Here is a 12,671-nt window from a genome sequence, read left to right on the forward strand (position 1 = left end):
CCAGAGCTTGGGCCATGCCTAACATGTTCCTGTTCTCATTGCAGGGAGATGATGGGCCAGATGTTCGTGGTGGATCTGGAGACATTTTGTTGGTGCATGCAACAGAGACCGACAGGAAAGGTACAATCTCAAGGTCCTTTCCAACCCTAACTATTCTATGATAATGGGTGCACCAAAGGGCTGGGGAGCACAGCCTGGTGTGGCCTTACGCTGCTTGTCTTCTGCAGCCTGTGCAGTCATGCTATGGCTGGGCCAGGGTGGAGAGGACTGGGTTTGTGAGCTAGGGGAGGGAGGGATGTGCTTATCTCTGGTGAAATGGAGATAAGCTGGATAAGCGCCTGTTCCATTTAGCAACGGGGATGGTATTAACTCCTCATAGCCCTTGCCCAGATCCACAAGGCAAGGTGCACCAGTGGAGTTGGTGACAGTGTTGTGTTGGTGTCTGTAGCTGCCAAGGCAGGCCACTGTCTTCTCCAACAGCAGATGTGACCAGCCTGTTGTGGCTTGGTTCCTGCTTTCAGAGTTCTCCTTACCCTTTGAACTTCAGGGCAGTGGTGGTGTAGGAGGTGCTGGAGTGACTGTTGTATCAAAGTAGGAAAGGAGGATGTTGGTTTGGGTCTAATTCAGTACCCATGGACATTGGGCAAGCTGTTCAGGTGCTGGTCTTCTGACACCCCTTGTTTTCAACTTAACATGTCCTAGTCCCACTCTCTACCACTTGCATGCTGATGGCCACTCAGACCAGTTCAGAGAGGGAATCCATAGTACAGGGAAGGAGATGCGGGGGAAGAAAAGGTTGTTTAACAACCCTTAACTCTAGATTGGTAAAAACCCCGCTTTATCTCTCCAAACCCAGTCACCACCCTCACAAAGGAGCTCCTTTCCAAGACCTGTGGCAAAGGCAGCCTTTGCAATCTTTCCAGAGAGTGATTTTGACCCTGCCAAACACATTTGTGCTGATAGCCTTAACCAGAATTGATCTCCTTATCTCCTGGGATGCAAGGAACCCACTGAACCACTCAGTGCTCGTATTTCAGAGGTTTGATAGCCAAAGGGGAGATATCTTTCATGTGCATTTTTAAATGGCTGGGGTTTTACTGTAGCATCAGGTGCTTGCAATTACTTACCAGCACCATTCAGCTAGCAAGAAAATCCTTCCCCTGACAGCAATTTTTCCCTATTTACATCAGGCATTGAATCCAAGCAGAAAGGACCAAAGTTAGGAACGTACTAGGGAGGAGGAGGCAACTGAGTGCATGAGGGGTTGATAGGTGTATTTTTAAAAGCAGTCTAAATGAGATGGTGGGAATACCCCTTATAAAAATGCTGAAACTGGAATAGAGAAGCTTTGATTTATTCTTGCTTGTTCTCCAGAACAAGGAGAACAAGGACAGGGAGAGTGGCTGGGTGGAGGGAGCTCAGAATAGTCACAGAGCTTGGCCCCACAGGCTCTGCCAAGCCGCTGAGCTGAATGGAGCATGAAGGAATTCGTGCTATGCTAACCCAGTGTTTGGGTGACTGAGAGGGTTAATGAATTAAGCTTACAATGAGAGGAATTCAGGGCTTGTAAATCAATCAGCCAAACGGCACAGAGGGGTATAGTTAAGAGGCTTTCCTTTAAAGATGAATTTCTTGGCAGCTTCAAGTGCCAGAGCAGACCAGCTGTATTACCTCACGTTGCCTTTTGGGCAGATGGGAACCCAGAATAAATGTAACTCCACGCCCTGTTGCATGATGCTTCTTGTCCATTTGAATTGTCTAAAAAACCTAAATGCAGTAAGGGATAAAGAGAGACTTGTGGTCTTTAGGAATAAAATCCATGGTCGCTTCAGTGCTCGCAGCCACGCGTGCTTGCTGTGAGTGCAGGATTACAGCTGGATGAGGCTGGGGACTCACCCATCCCATGACCACCCAGCCTCGGGCTTTAGGGCTTTTGTCTGATTGTCTCTAACCAAAAGGCAGCAGAGCTTTCTGATTTAAGAGCAGGAGGAAGCAACATCTCCATGAGGCTCCTGCCAAGAGAAACACTGCAGGTAGAGAGGCACAACCGTCACACTGTGCCCACCCTCCATGCGCAATGGATGGATGTTACAGCACGTGGGTGTGGGGTGATCCCTGTCCTGGCTGAAACAAGCTTTACCTGCACAGCCTAGCCTGGGCAGGCACAGCAGAAGCCTTTTCTTCCTGTCTGCACTAACAGTGCTCTGCCAGTGGTTGCAGTGCCCTGGGGCAGTGCCATCCCTCTGCACATGCTACCTGCAGGGCTGCTGGGTTTTATACTGGAGATGGTAAGCTTCCACTTTGACCAGTGCTGTACGCAGTGACCAGGCCTTGCTCAGGACAGAGTGTACTGCAGTCTTGATCTGAAGTCTCCCATTTGCAGTTCCTGCTTTTTCAAATCACATCCTTTGTGGCTGTGACAATGGCCAAAACCTTTGTGATTCAGGGGCCTGGAGCACCCACTGCTGCGGATTAAGAAACAGAAGTTGACTCCATGCACTGTGTCAGTGTCTGTGTTGTGGCAGGGTTGTGGTCCTGGTAACATCAGTTTTTGCAGCGTAATTTAGTCTTCTTTTGGCTGAAATGAATGTCATATTAGACTGTCCTGGGGCAGTGTCATGGTTTAAACCCAGCCAGTAATTTCCTGTAACACAGCACAAGTAAAGGGTCTGCAGCACTGTATCACCATGTTGAACACATGCATTCCTGGTCAGGAGGAAAGAGAGACCATGTCCTTCTGCAGGGCCTTGTAAGCAGTAAAGACAGAGAACAAGCCCCCACCTCTCCCCATCAGGTCTTCTCCTTAAAGGTCTAAATCCTTCATCCCCAAGGTCTAAACCACATTTTTCCTTGAGCCATTAATGAACGTGCCTGTCCCACAAGCAGGTATTTTTCACTGACCCCTTTGGTGGTCACATAAACGAAGCTGCAAGCCCAGAGTGCTGCAAATGAGAGCCAGGCTGGTGGGGTCAGGACAGTTTCAGTGTGGCTCTTGTGCCGTAGGGTCCATCTGCTGGTAAGAAACAACAGCACATTTCTGTAAAGTGTGTCAAAATGTGTGTGTGTCTCCTTCCTCTAAGATTGGATTCAACCCTAAAAGAAGCTTCCTTTTCCTGAAAGCAGGTTTGACTGAGGCTTTCTTGTCCTTCTCTGTAGATCTGGTGCTGTACTGTGAAGCTTTCCTGACTACATACAGGACATTCATTACCCCTGAAGAGCTCATCAAGAAGCTGCAGTACAGATATCCTTTTAAATGAATGGCAGTTCACACACAGCAGGCATCAGAGCTGAGAAGTCATTGTGGAAGGAGATGGTGGCAAGGTTTTTGGTCAAAAGCCTGCTGAGAATGTGGTCAGTAATATGCTTGCCCTGGAGGTGTCCCAGGCAGGACTTCCTTCAATGGGAGGTGCTGCTGGGCAGGTCCAGACAGGGTCAGGTACTGCCCTGAGAGGAGTCTCCTGAGGGCCCTGGCAGGGGAGAAGAGCAGTTCAGATTTTCTGTAATCACTGGGAATTCGGTCATTTGTTTGGGACATCTGTTTTGTAGGATGGGGATCACGGTGCTTTCTGCCTTCCAGAGGGGCCATGGGGCCTGTGTGCTCGGGCAGGTGTAGTTCAATACTACAGATGACTGAACAATCAAGATCTATTCCCTCTCTTATTACAAGAAATGCAGCACAGAAGATAACGTCCTCTTGGCCTCCTAGTTCTGAACTGAGCTTGTAACTGCTGCTAACAAGGCAAGGGCCCCTACATGGCAGGGTGAGCATTAGCATTTCTGGCTGAGTATGGAGAAAGCTTCTTGTTAAGCACCCTGCCTGCAGTTCCTTCACCTCGGCTCAGTTCCGTTGGCTCCCTTCACTGTCAGCTGAGTAGGTCAGTGTCTGGTTCATGCAGTGTAAGAGCCTCGTGGGCTTTGGTCCTGTCACACGTCAAAGGGAGCCTGACGTCACCCTGTCCTGTGTTGCAGCTCATCACTGCCATCTGCAGCAGAGCTGCTGCTCCCTGTGCTCCTGCTCCGATCAGCACGGCCAAGGACACAGCAAACCTTACTGCAGAGCAGTTGTCACTGAAAATAGTGTCTGGGGCATTCCTGCAGGCCCTTGTCAGTGCTTGACTTGCTGAAAACCTTTTTCCCTTTGTCCATCTGGCGAAGCTTTTTCAACCTGTGCTGTCTCCCCTGCCATCATTCTCCTTGCAGCAAATTGGGCAGTAAGGAAGGTAGAGGTGACATCTGAGCTCTGTTGGGACCAGATGTCACACACCGGTGGGGGAGATCTCAGTAGAGGAGTGCTGCTCATTACATTCCACCTTAGAGAGAACAGTTTCAGGGTACACCTGCTCTTGTAGCATCAGTTCTGTGAGGTGTAGGTACCTCCTCATACACCTGCAACCTACAGCTGGAGGCAGCTTAATACCATCTTCATTGTAGCCACATCAGTGTCCCTTATCTTCTGGAAAGTGAGCACCAGTTTCAGTCAAGACAGAACAGTGCTATTCTGATGTTCCTCAAGGCAGCTGTTCCCTGCACTGATGCTGGTCTCACCACATGAAGTTGATTCTTTAATTTGCAACCAACATATGAGAAGTTTTGCCACTTCCCAGACACGTTTAAGAAGCGAGTCAGTAAGAACACCTTCTTCGTGCTGGTGCGAGTGGTGGACGAGCTGTGGTGAGTTGCCTTCTGTGCTTCAGGGTGGGAGATGGGGGGTCATTACCAACACAGACATCTGGCAGTTATGAAAATGTGGTTTTAAACCTCAACTCTAATGGCAGCTGAAATCCCCTACGCTGACCAGTGAGACACTGCCAGTGCTGAACCCTCTTGTTGGAAGAGCAGGTTCTTGGTGTGTCCTAAATGGGTCAGTTTTAAAATAACCAGTAAAAGGGGAATCTCTGGAAAAGGAAGAGCTGGGAAGAGGAGGAATTTCACTCAGTTCTGCTTGTAGGAAGGAGCAACAAGACTTGGTACAGATACAAACACTGTAGCTCTGATGCCTTACCTGGGTTTTCCATCTTTCTCTCAGCTTAGTGGAGTTGACAGAAGAAATCCTCAAGCTGCTGATGGACCTGGTCTTCAGGCTGGTGTGCAACGGGGAGCTGAGCCTCGCCAGAGTGCTGCGCAAAAACATCCTGGATAAAGTGGACCAGAAGAAAATGCTGAGCTACACCAATTCCATCAAACCTCTTGCAGCCCGTGGGGTGGCAGCCAGGTGAGGAAAGATGCATGTGACCGTATCTTGGTTCTTTGAGAGGCAGGGCATCCCCTTTCCTGGGGGCACAGAAGCTTGCACAGTCCAAACTACAAGAAAGAGAAGAAAACAGGTCACATTTTGTGAGCCTTTATAGTGCATCCTTGTTTCCTACAGGCCTGGGACCCTGCATGATTTCCACAGCCATGAGATAGCTGAGCAGCTGACCCTCCTAGATGCTGAACTCTTCTATAAGATCGAGGTACAGAGCTGAGGATGGGGTAAGGGTGGGGGGAGGGATCCAGACATGTACCCTCTGGTGTTCTCTGCCTGTTCCCCAAGCACACTTGTTGGGTTGTAGAGACAGCTGGACTTGTGTCAGCAAGTGGCTGTGAGCACAGACTGCGACTGGGAATGTCGAGGCAGAAATCCCATTTTAATGTGTGGTATTTTCCCACCCTTCTCTTCTTCCTTGGCAGATCCCAGAAGTTTTGCTTTGGGCAAAGGAGCAAAATGAAGAGAAGAGCCCCAACCTCACACAGTTCACAGAGCACTTTAATAACATGTCCTACTGGTAAGGAGCTCAGAACAACTGTGGCACTGAACTGTGCTTAACCCCCAGGGCCCTGTAAATACTCAGAATACTCCCTGTAGAGTTGGGTTCCCTTATTGCCACTGGGATAAGATAGATTTTTGGCCAAGAAATAGGTTCAGGGCCCTCATCAAAGACCCAAGAGCACACAAGAAAGGAAATCAGGAGGATTGCAGAGGGCAGTGTAACACAGAGGAATTATTGTCAGTACCACTGAGCCTTTCAAACAAACATTTCCCTTGCAAGTAAATGTGCTCAGTGGAGGGTTATTGTGGCCATCCTTAAAGTTCTTCTCTTTGTTGTGAGTAGAGTGCTCCATTTAAATTGGAGGTGCCATGAACTTTGTATGGTTGGCCCATGCTCATCAGTTACCAGGTTTTATGAAATGAAACAAGAAGGAATCTTGTGTGGGTTTATGTGCTCTGTCCTGTCTGTTCCTCCAGGGTCCGGTCCATAATTATGCTACAAGAGAAAGCCCAAGACCGAGAGAGGCTGCTCCTTAAATTTATAAAGATTATGAAGGTATCAGCTTGGTTCTTGCTGTGAATCACACACATTGCTCCTTAAAGGAGCACGGGAGCGGGACCGTGGGGCTGGGAGAGCTGCTTGATGCCAGAAGGCTTTTCAGATCTCTGCAGTAACTGGGATATTCTCCCTCTTCACAGCACTTACGAAAGCTGAATAATTTTAATTCCTATCTGGCCATTCTTTCTGCACTGGATTCTGCACCCATCCGAAGGCTGGAGTGGCAGAAGCAAACCTCAGAGGTGAGGAGCAGTGAGGGCTGTTATCTGCAGACGGGAAGAGGCCTGTGCTTACAGCACATAACAGCTGGGTGGGTTTAACAGCTCAGCATCAACAAGGGGTGGAGGGATGCTGGATAACTGCTCTCCAGTGGGTGTACTGCCATGTGCTGGGAGCCTGAAGTGTGACTGGGTGAGAACAGCCTCCTCCTCCCTGCAAACTGAAGGCTTGGTGAGGTTGAAGGCAGCGAGGCTGTGTCCATACATACTTGGGGTCAGGCTGAGTAAATCAGTTGGAGGTGTTTGCAGGATGGCATGAGCTCCCTGGTGCTCCAGATGGGAGGTTACAAGGAAAATGGGTTTACAATAGTGGTGTCACTGTGGGCTTTGTGTCCTGCAGGGCCTGGCTGAGTACTGCACGCTGATAGACAGCTCCTCGTCCTTCCGCGCCTACCGAGCAGCTCTGGCTGATGTGGAGCCTCCCTGCATACCTTACCTGTGAGTTGGGACTTTCTTCTTCCCTTTGCTGTTACTTCTCCCATTAAATGAGTTCCTTCAAGGGTTCCTCAGCAGCTTCTGCTCAGCTCAGCGCTTGCCTTTTGCCCTACATCTACAATAAGATGGCATTGTGCCACGTCAACCCACATGCCCTCTCTGGAGCCGTTTGTCCTGTAGCATAGGAAGGCAGGCTGACAGCTATCTTTTTGTGAATTGACTGTGGCAAAGGAAGAATCAAGTGGTTGGATCTTGAGGTGGTGCTTTTTAAATGTATTTTCTTTGAGATCTTTGTGCAGAAAGATAGATTTTTACCAGGAGTTGGAATGGATCCCACAGCTTCCCACAGCAGATACCAGGTTCTACAACAGCTCTGGTTCTGCTGACTGCAAGAGCTGGTAAATGAGGAGTCTGCCTTGTCAAACGTGCTGCTTCATGCTGTTCCTAGATGAAAGGTTGAAGCCATTGCACTTCTCTGTAAGAGCCCTCTGATCTAGATAACAGATTTGGTCTGGGTTTGCACCAGTAGAGCTTCTCCTGGTCTTGCTTTGTTTCATGGAAAGAGTTCTGTGGGAAGAGGTTGCACAGGTACACAGCATCTCATCTGGCTGGGACCACAGCAGGACCCTGCAGGGACTTAGCAGAGTAGGGGAGGTGGGAGGAGGAAGGGAGCACAGACCCCCTTGCTAGGAAAACCCTCTTGCCTAGAACTGGAGGGAAGGTTTAGCCCCTGGCAGGAACTTCCCATTGCAGCCTTCTTCCAGCTGGGTCCTTGCCCCCATGGGGAGTGAAAGAACAACCCCAGCACCCTTAGCATGACCGTGAGTGCCTGGGAGGGCCCTCAGCTCTGTGTGGTGGGCACCTGGCACCTGAACACCTTTGGATCTGCTGCTGGGGAACGTTTCCCTCTGGCTCAGTTGCTGTGCTGATGGTGGCAGCAGCGGGAGGCTGTTGGATTGCATCTGGCTGCCTTTTGGCTGGCATCCTGCCCCTGGGTGACTAACCTCTCTACCTGTTTGCCTACTCCCTGGCCTGCTGCCCCTTTCTCTCTTTCAGAGGCCTGATTCTGCAGGACCTGACCTTTGTTCATCTGGGAAACCCTGATTACATTGACAGCAAAGTGAACTTTTCCAAGCGCTGGCAGCAGTTTAACATCCTGGACAGCATGAGGTGCTTCCAACAAGTGTAAGTGCAGCAGCAGTGGGGGTCAGAACTGGCTTTGAAGGCACCATGGTAGGGACTGGGGCAGGGGCATGGGAGCCACTGTGCAAGGAGAAGGGAATCTGAAACCAAAGCATTGTGATGGAGGTGTAAGGAGACCTGGGAAAGACAGAGCTCTGGTCCCAGCCTCTTTCCCTCTCTGGGTTGAATATGACTAAAGGTTATGAAGATATTTTTCCTGCATTAGTTTTGAGATCCAGGGCAGTTTTCCCACTACTCTTTCAGACACAGTTTTTCCTCCAGGTTGACAATCCCTATGTTCTCTAGGTCATGGAGGGTTTTCCCCAGTGCTGTCTTGCAGCAGAGGCAGCAGATCTAAGTGCTTATTTCAGTGTGATGGGGTCTGATTTTTCCCCCCCAGTTCAGCAATGGCCATGATGGTTCTTCCCTTGTTTGGTGTCACTTCTGTCCTGAGTCCTATGCACTGAGCACACAGGGTGAGGGTAGCCTGAAGCTGGGAGCGGCCCCTGGGCATCCCCTTGTTTAACTGCATCCCTCCTCCGTGGTTTTCCAGCCATTACGACATCAAAAGAAACGACGACATCGTGTCCTTCTTCAACGACTTCAGCGACCACTTGGCTGAGGAGGCCCTGTGGGAACTGTCCCTCAAAATCAAACCTCGGAACATCACGAGGCGGAAAACAGACCGGGAAGAGAAAACCTAGGAGGAGGGGTTGTGCGAGCCAGGAGAATTGCTCCGCAGGCGCCCCGAGGGCAGCTATGAGACTGGAGTTCCATGTTTGTACCTGTTACTGGATGATGCAGCCTCCCTCCCCGCTGGGGGGGTGAACGTCGGGCGCTCGCAGCAGGCAAGAGGTGACCGGGGCGCGCCGTGGGCCGCGCAGGGCAGAGCTCAGCCGGTGCTCGCTGCACTCACCCTCCTCCTCCTCCTCCTCCTCCTCTTCCCATCCCTCTGTGCCATGAATCAGCTTTAAACCCGGGGAGAGAGCTTTGTGGAAGGAGGGTCCCATGCAGGTGTGTTACTGGTTTGCTGGCCAATGGCATCCGGGAATAGCCAGGCTTTTGTTCTCATCCACAAAGGAGGGTTGGCAAGAGCTCAGCACCCACAGACTCGTCTCCGGAGTGGTGTCAGCAGCGGTGGAAGCTGAGGGTTTGAGTCTCCCCTGCACCACCACCACCTTGGAACGTGTTCGTCCATAGGAGATGAGCATGGACGAGGCTCCCGCTGCCTGCCAGAGGAGCTCTGCTTTCAGAGAGCTGCTTGTGTTTACAGGGGTCTATGGTTTACCCCAGGTCTCTGGCGCCTTCTTCATGGGAGGAAGGCACTGGTTGTAGATAGGGAAGAGGCACTGAAAATGGGCCATCTCCAGCCATCGTATCCCCCTCCTCCTCTCAGATCTCGTTATTTAAGCAACGGTGACCCCTCCGAACCCTGGGAACACGGACTACCGAGGTACTGCGGGTCACTGGTCCGTGGAGCCCTACCTTCTAGCGATGGTACTAGCTTTTGCACAGTAAATGCTGTAGAATACGGGACTGTAAATATTAGTGTTTAGAATCCTTGGGGGACTTTTCTTTTCGATGCATGTCTGAATACCGACGAGTTTCTAGGAGAAAGAAGTGCGAACCAGTATGTATAAAACTCCCCACCAGTGACACCGTTGTTCCAAGCGCTGGAAGAAAGGAGGCTCGGGGCGGGTGCAGGAGCCGGGCATCAGAGCAGGTGGGATGGTTCTGGGGTTGGGAATGGAAGTGGGAAGGAGCCTGGTGAGCCCCGTCCCCTGCACCCCGCTCCTCTCCTCTCACTGTTGCCAAATGTGTGTCTGGCCCTTGGTGCTCTGCTTTGTCCTCAGCGCTTTGGCAGGAGCCCCAGCAGGTCCCCATTGCCCCCAGCCCAGCATGGAAGAGCAAAGGGGGGGGGGGGGGGGGTCTCATTTCCCACACACACACCATTAACCCCAATCTGTTTGGTGTGCCTTATTCAGCCCCTCTGTCCCATTTCTGTGTCCCCCCCAGGCCATTTCACACCCCTCCTCTCTCCTCACCCCATGGTTTACAGCATGGATGGTGGGTTTAACTGTACCCTGGAGGGTTTAGCAGCCTCGTGAAGCCTTTCATAGCATCGTGTCACCTGGTTTTTAGAGTTTGGTCTTAAAATCCTGTGGCTTCAGGGCAGCAGCTCGTGATGGGGTCTCTCACAGAGCATCGGATGGGGTGTTTCAGAGAGCATCAAATGGGGTGTTCTAAACAGCATCAGATGGGATGTTCTAGAGAGCATCAGATGGGGTGTTCTAGAGAGCATCAGATGGGATGTTCTAGAGAGCATCAGATGGGGTGTTCTAGAGAGCATCAGATGGGGTGTTTTAGAGAGCATCAGATGGGATGTTCTAGAGAGCATCAGATGGGATGTTCTAGAGAGCATCAGATGGGATGTTCTAGAGAGCATCAGATGGGGTGTTTCAGGGAGCATCAGATGGGGTGTTTTAGAGAGCATCAGATGGGATGTTCTAGAGAGCATCAGATAGGGTGTTTTAGAGAGCATCAGATGGGGTGTTCGAGAGAGCATCAGATGGGGTGTTCGAGAGAGCATCGGATGGGGTGTTCTAGAGAGCATCGGATGGGGTGTTTCAGGGAGCATCAGATGGGTGGTTCTCAGAGCATCCTTACCCTATTTCTCAACAGCAGCTCTGTGTTTGCTGAAGTCTCTTGTTTACTTTGGGTGAATCAGAGGTGCAAGCACTTCCCCCTGCAGATTGCAAAGTCTCAGCTGGACGGCAGCTCTGCCTGGACCCATGGCAGCATTGCCCTTGTCCATGGGATTGCCCCAGCTCCAGTATTTTCCAGCAGCCGAATGCCAAGGCACAGGGAGACCCTCATGTGCCTGTGGGGGCATCTTCTAGGTGAGGAGAGCGTGGGGTCCAGCGCCAGCTCCTGCTGAGCATCCCCAGAGGGGAGGAGCGGGGATGTTCCTGCGCTGAAACGCGACATCTGAGCCAGAGCCCATCGGATCGGTTCATTCCGTGGCACTGGGGGCACCGGAGCCGTCTGTGTCCAGCCGAGGCTTTGCAATGCCCAGAGGCGATGCCGGTGCTTGCCTTTGTCAGTCAGGTTTTAAAGCAAACCCCACAAGGCAAACAGAGCCCGTGTCTGGCACGGGCCGGCACCGAGCACGTCCCCGGGCCCCTGTGCTGTGACAAGAGCCTGTTTCTAGGGGTGTCGTGTGTAAAGCCACAGCCCCATCACTCTCATACCACCAATGGGGGGGCTCGCTCCCTGCCCTCCACCAGCTCAGCTGCACCATGGGGCTGAGCCCCTTTCCCCCGGCCTTTCCATCCCCTTTCTCCCCTTTGCCGTTGTCCCCCCGACCTCAGGCTCACAGGGACCCTAAGGAAAGGTTTCCTCACCCAGAGCCCCCCCATCTGCAGGAGCAGCAGCTGGGGAGCGCAGAGCAGAGCCCTTTGCTTGGCCATGAGCGTGTTTGTGTCTTGCAAGCAGCATCCTCAAGGGCATCGCCTCTTTCTGGGGGGAAACGGGGGTCTCCATCCCCTCCCCGCGCTGGGCAGGGAGCAGGGGCAGTGATGCCCCCATCACCAGCCCCTTGCCCCGCTCCCCCCCCCGCAGCCCACCGGTTGTATTGTGTATTTACCACTAACCCAGTCCTGATGGTGGCATCTTCCTGCAAGCATTTCAGACCTGTACCTTTTATATTAAAGACAAATAAACACCGGTAACAAACCCGCCTGAGGTCCTGTTTACAGTGCATGCAGCAGTCCGTGGATTAAAGTGACAATCGAATCCACTTCTGGCGCTGGTGTGGCCTCGTGTTTTCTCCTCTGCCCCTCGGGCTGTTCCTCTGCATTTGTCCCTTTTATCATTCCCCCCATAAATCTCATCCGTACCCCCAAAGGGGTGGCCTTGCCCCAGTGCATCCCTCACCCTTGGGAGGGGAATCTGCTCCTGTCACCTTCCTGCAGGCACTGATGCCCCTGTGTCCATCTCCCCAGGACACACATGGGTCAGTGCGTGCAGTGTGCTGGCACCGGGAGCTATGGATAACCCCTGTGGGATCCGTGCCCACTGCAGCGCTGTGCCAGCCATGGACAGGGTTCAGGATCCCTCTGGAAGTCATTGTCAGGAGGATGTGCAGACACTGAGCCCATGCATGTGTCTGCCCATCACCGGGGCTGGACCGTGGTGCTGTGTCCCAGCAGGGCAGCAAAGCTGGATGGGACCATGGGGCCTGTCACATCCCTGGTGCAGGATGCGCGTGTCCTGCTCAGCTCAGCTCAGCTCAGCTCATCGGAGCGGCCTTTGGAAGCTCATCCTCCCCTTGCCCTTCCCTGCGAGTGGCACCCTCAGGCCTGGGGCTGCTGCAGCCCCAGCACAGCCCCGCGTGGGCTCCCCATGCCTGGGTCCTGCTTCGGGAGGAAACCCGGATTTAATCCATGGCAGGGGAATTCACCCCGGA

At 52.2% G+C, this 12,671-nt stretch overlaps 1 protein-coding gene across 4 annotated transcripts in view; it reads left to right on the forward strand.

Annotated features, from left to right (window-relative positions):
- Positions 1-9,763, forward strand: part of RAPGEF1 (Rap guanine nucleotide exchange factor 1) — an 82,808-nt gene extending 73,045 nt beyond the window's left edge. For all 4 annotated transcript variants that reach the window (XM_061352715.1, XM_061352716.1, XM_061352718.1 and 1 more), the window contains 11 exons: positions 45-120; positions 3,157-3,241; positions 4,579-4,671; positions 5,027-5,212; positions 5,369-5,453; positions 5,671-5,765; positions 6,227-6,305; positions 6,449-6,550; positions 6,927-7,024; positions 8,078-8,206; positions 8,757-9,763. In XM_061352715.1, the coding sequence (XP_061208699.1) occupies positions 45-120; positions 3,157-3,241; positions 4,579-4,671; positions 5,027-5,212; positions 5,369-5,453; positions 5,671-5,765; positions 6,227-6,305; positions 6,449-6,550; positions 6,927-7,024; positions 8,078-8,206; positions 8,757-8,907 (1,179 nt within the window). In that variant the 3' untranslated portion in view covers positions 8,908-9,763. The remainder of the gene's footprint in view (positions 1-44; positions 121-3,156; positions 3,242-4,578; positions 4,672-5,026; positions 5,213-5,368; positions 5,454-5,670; positions 5,766-6,226; positions 6,306-6,448; positions 6,551-6,926; positions 7,025-8,077; positions 8,207-8,756) is intronic.
- Positions 9,764-12,671: the final 2,908 nt, after the last annotated feature.

The sequence above is a fragment of the Neopsephotus bourkii genome, unplaced genomic scaffold (genome assembly GCF_033783945.1).
Source record: "Neopsephotus bourkii isolate Nb327-2 ecotype Australia unplaced genomic scaffold, CSIRO-AGI_Nbou_v1 NB_659, whole genome shotgun sequence".
NCBI lineage: Eukaryota > Metazoa > Chordata > Aves > Psittaciformes > Psittacidae > Neopsephotus > Neopsephotus bourkii.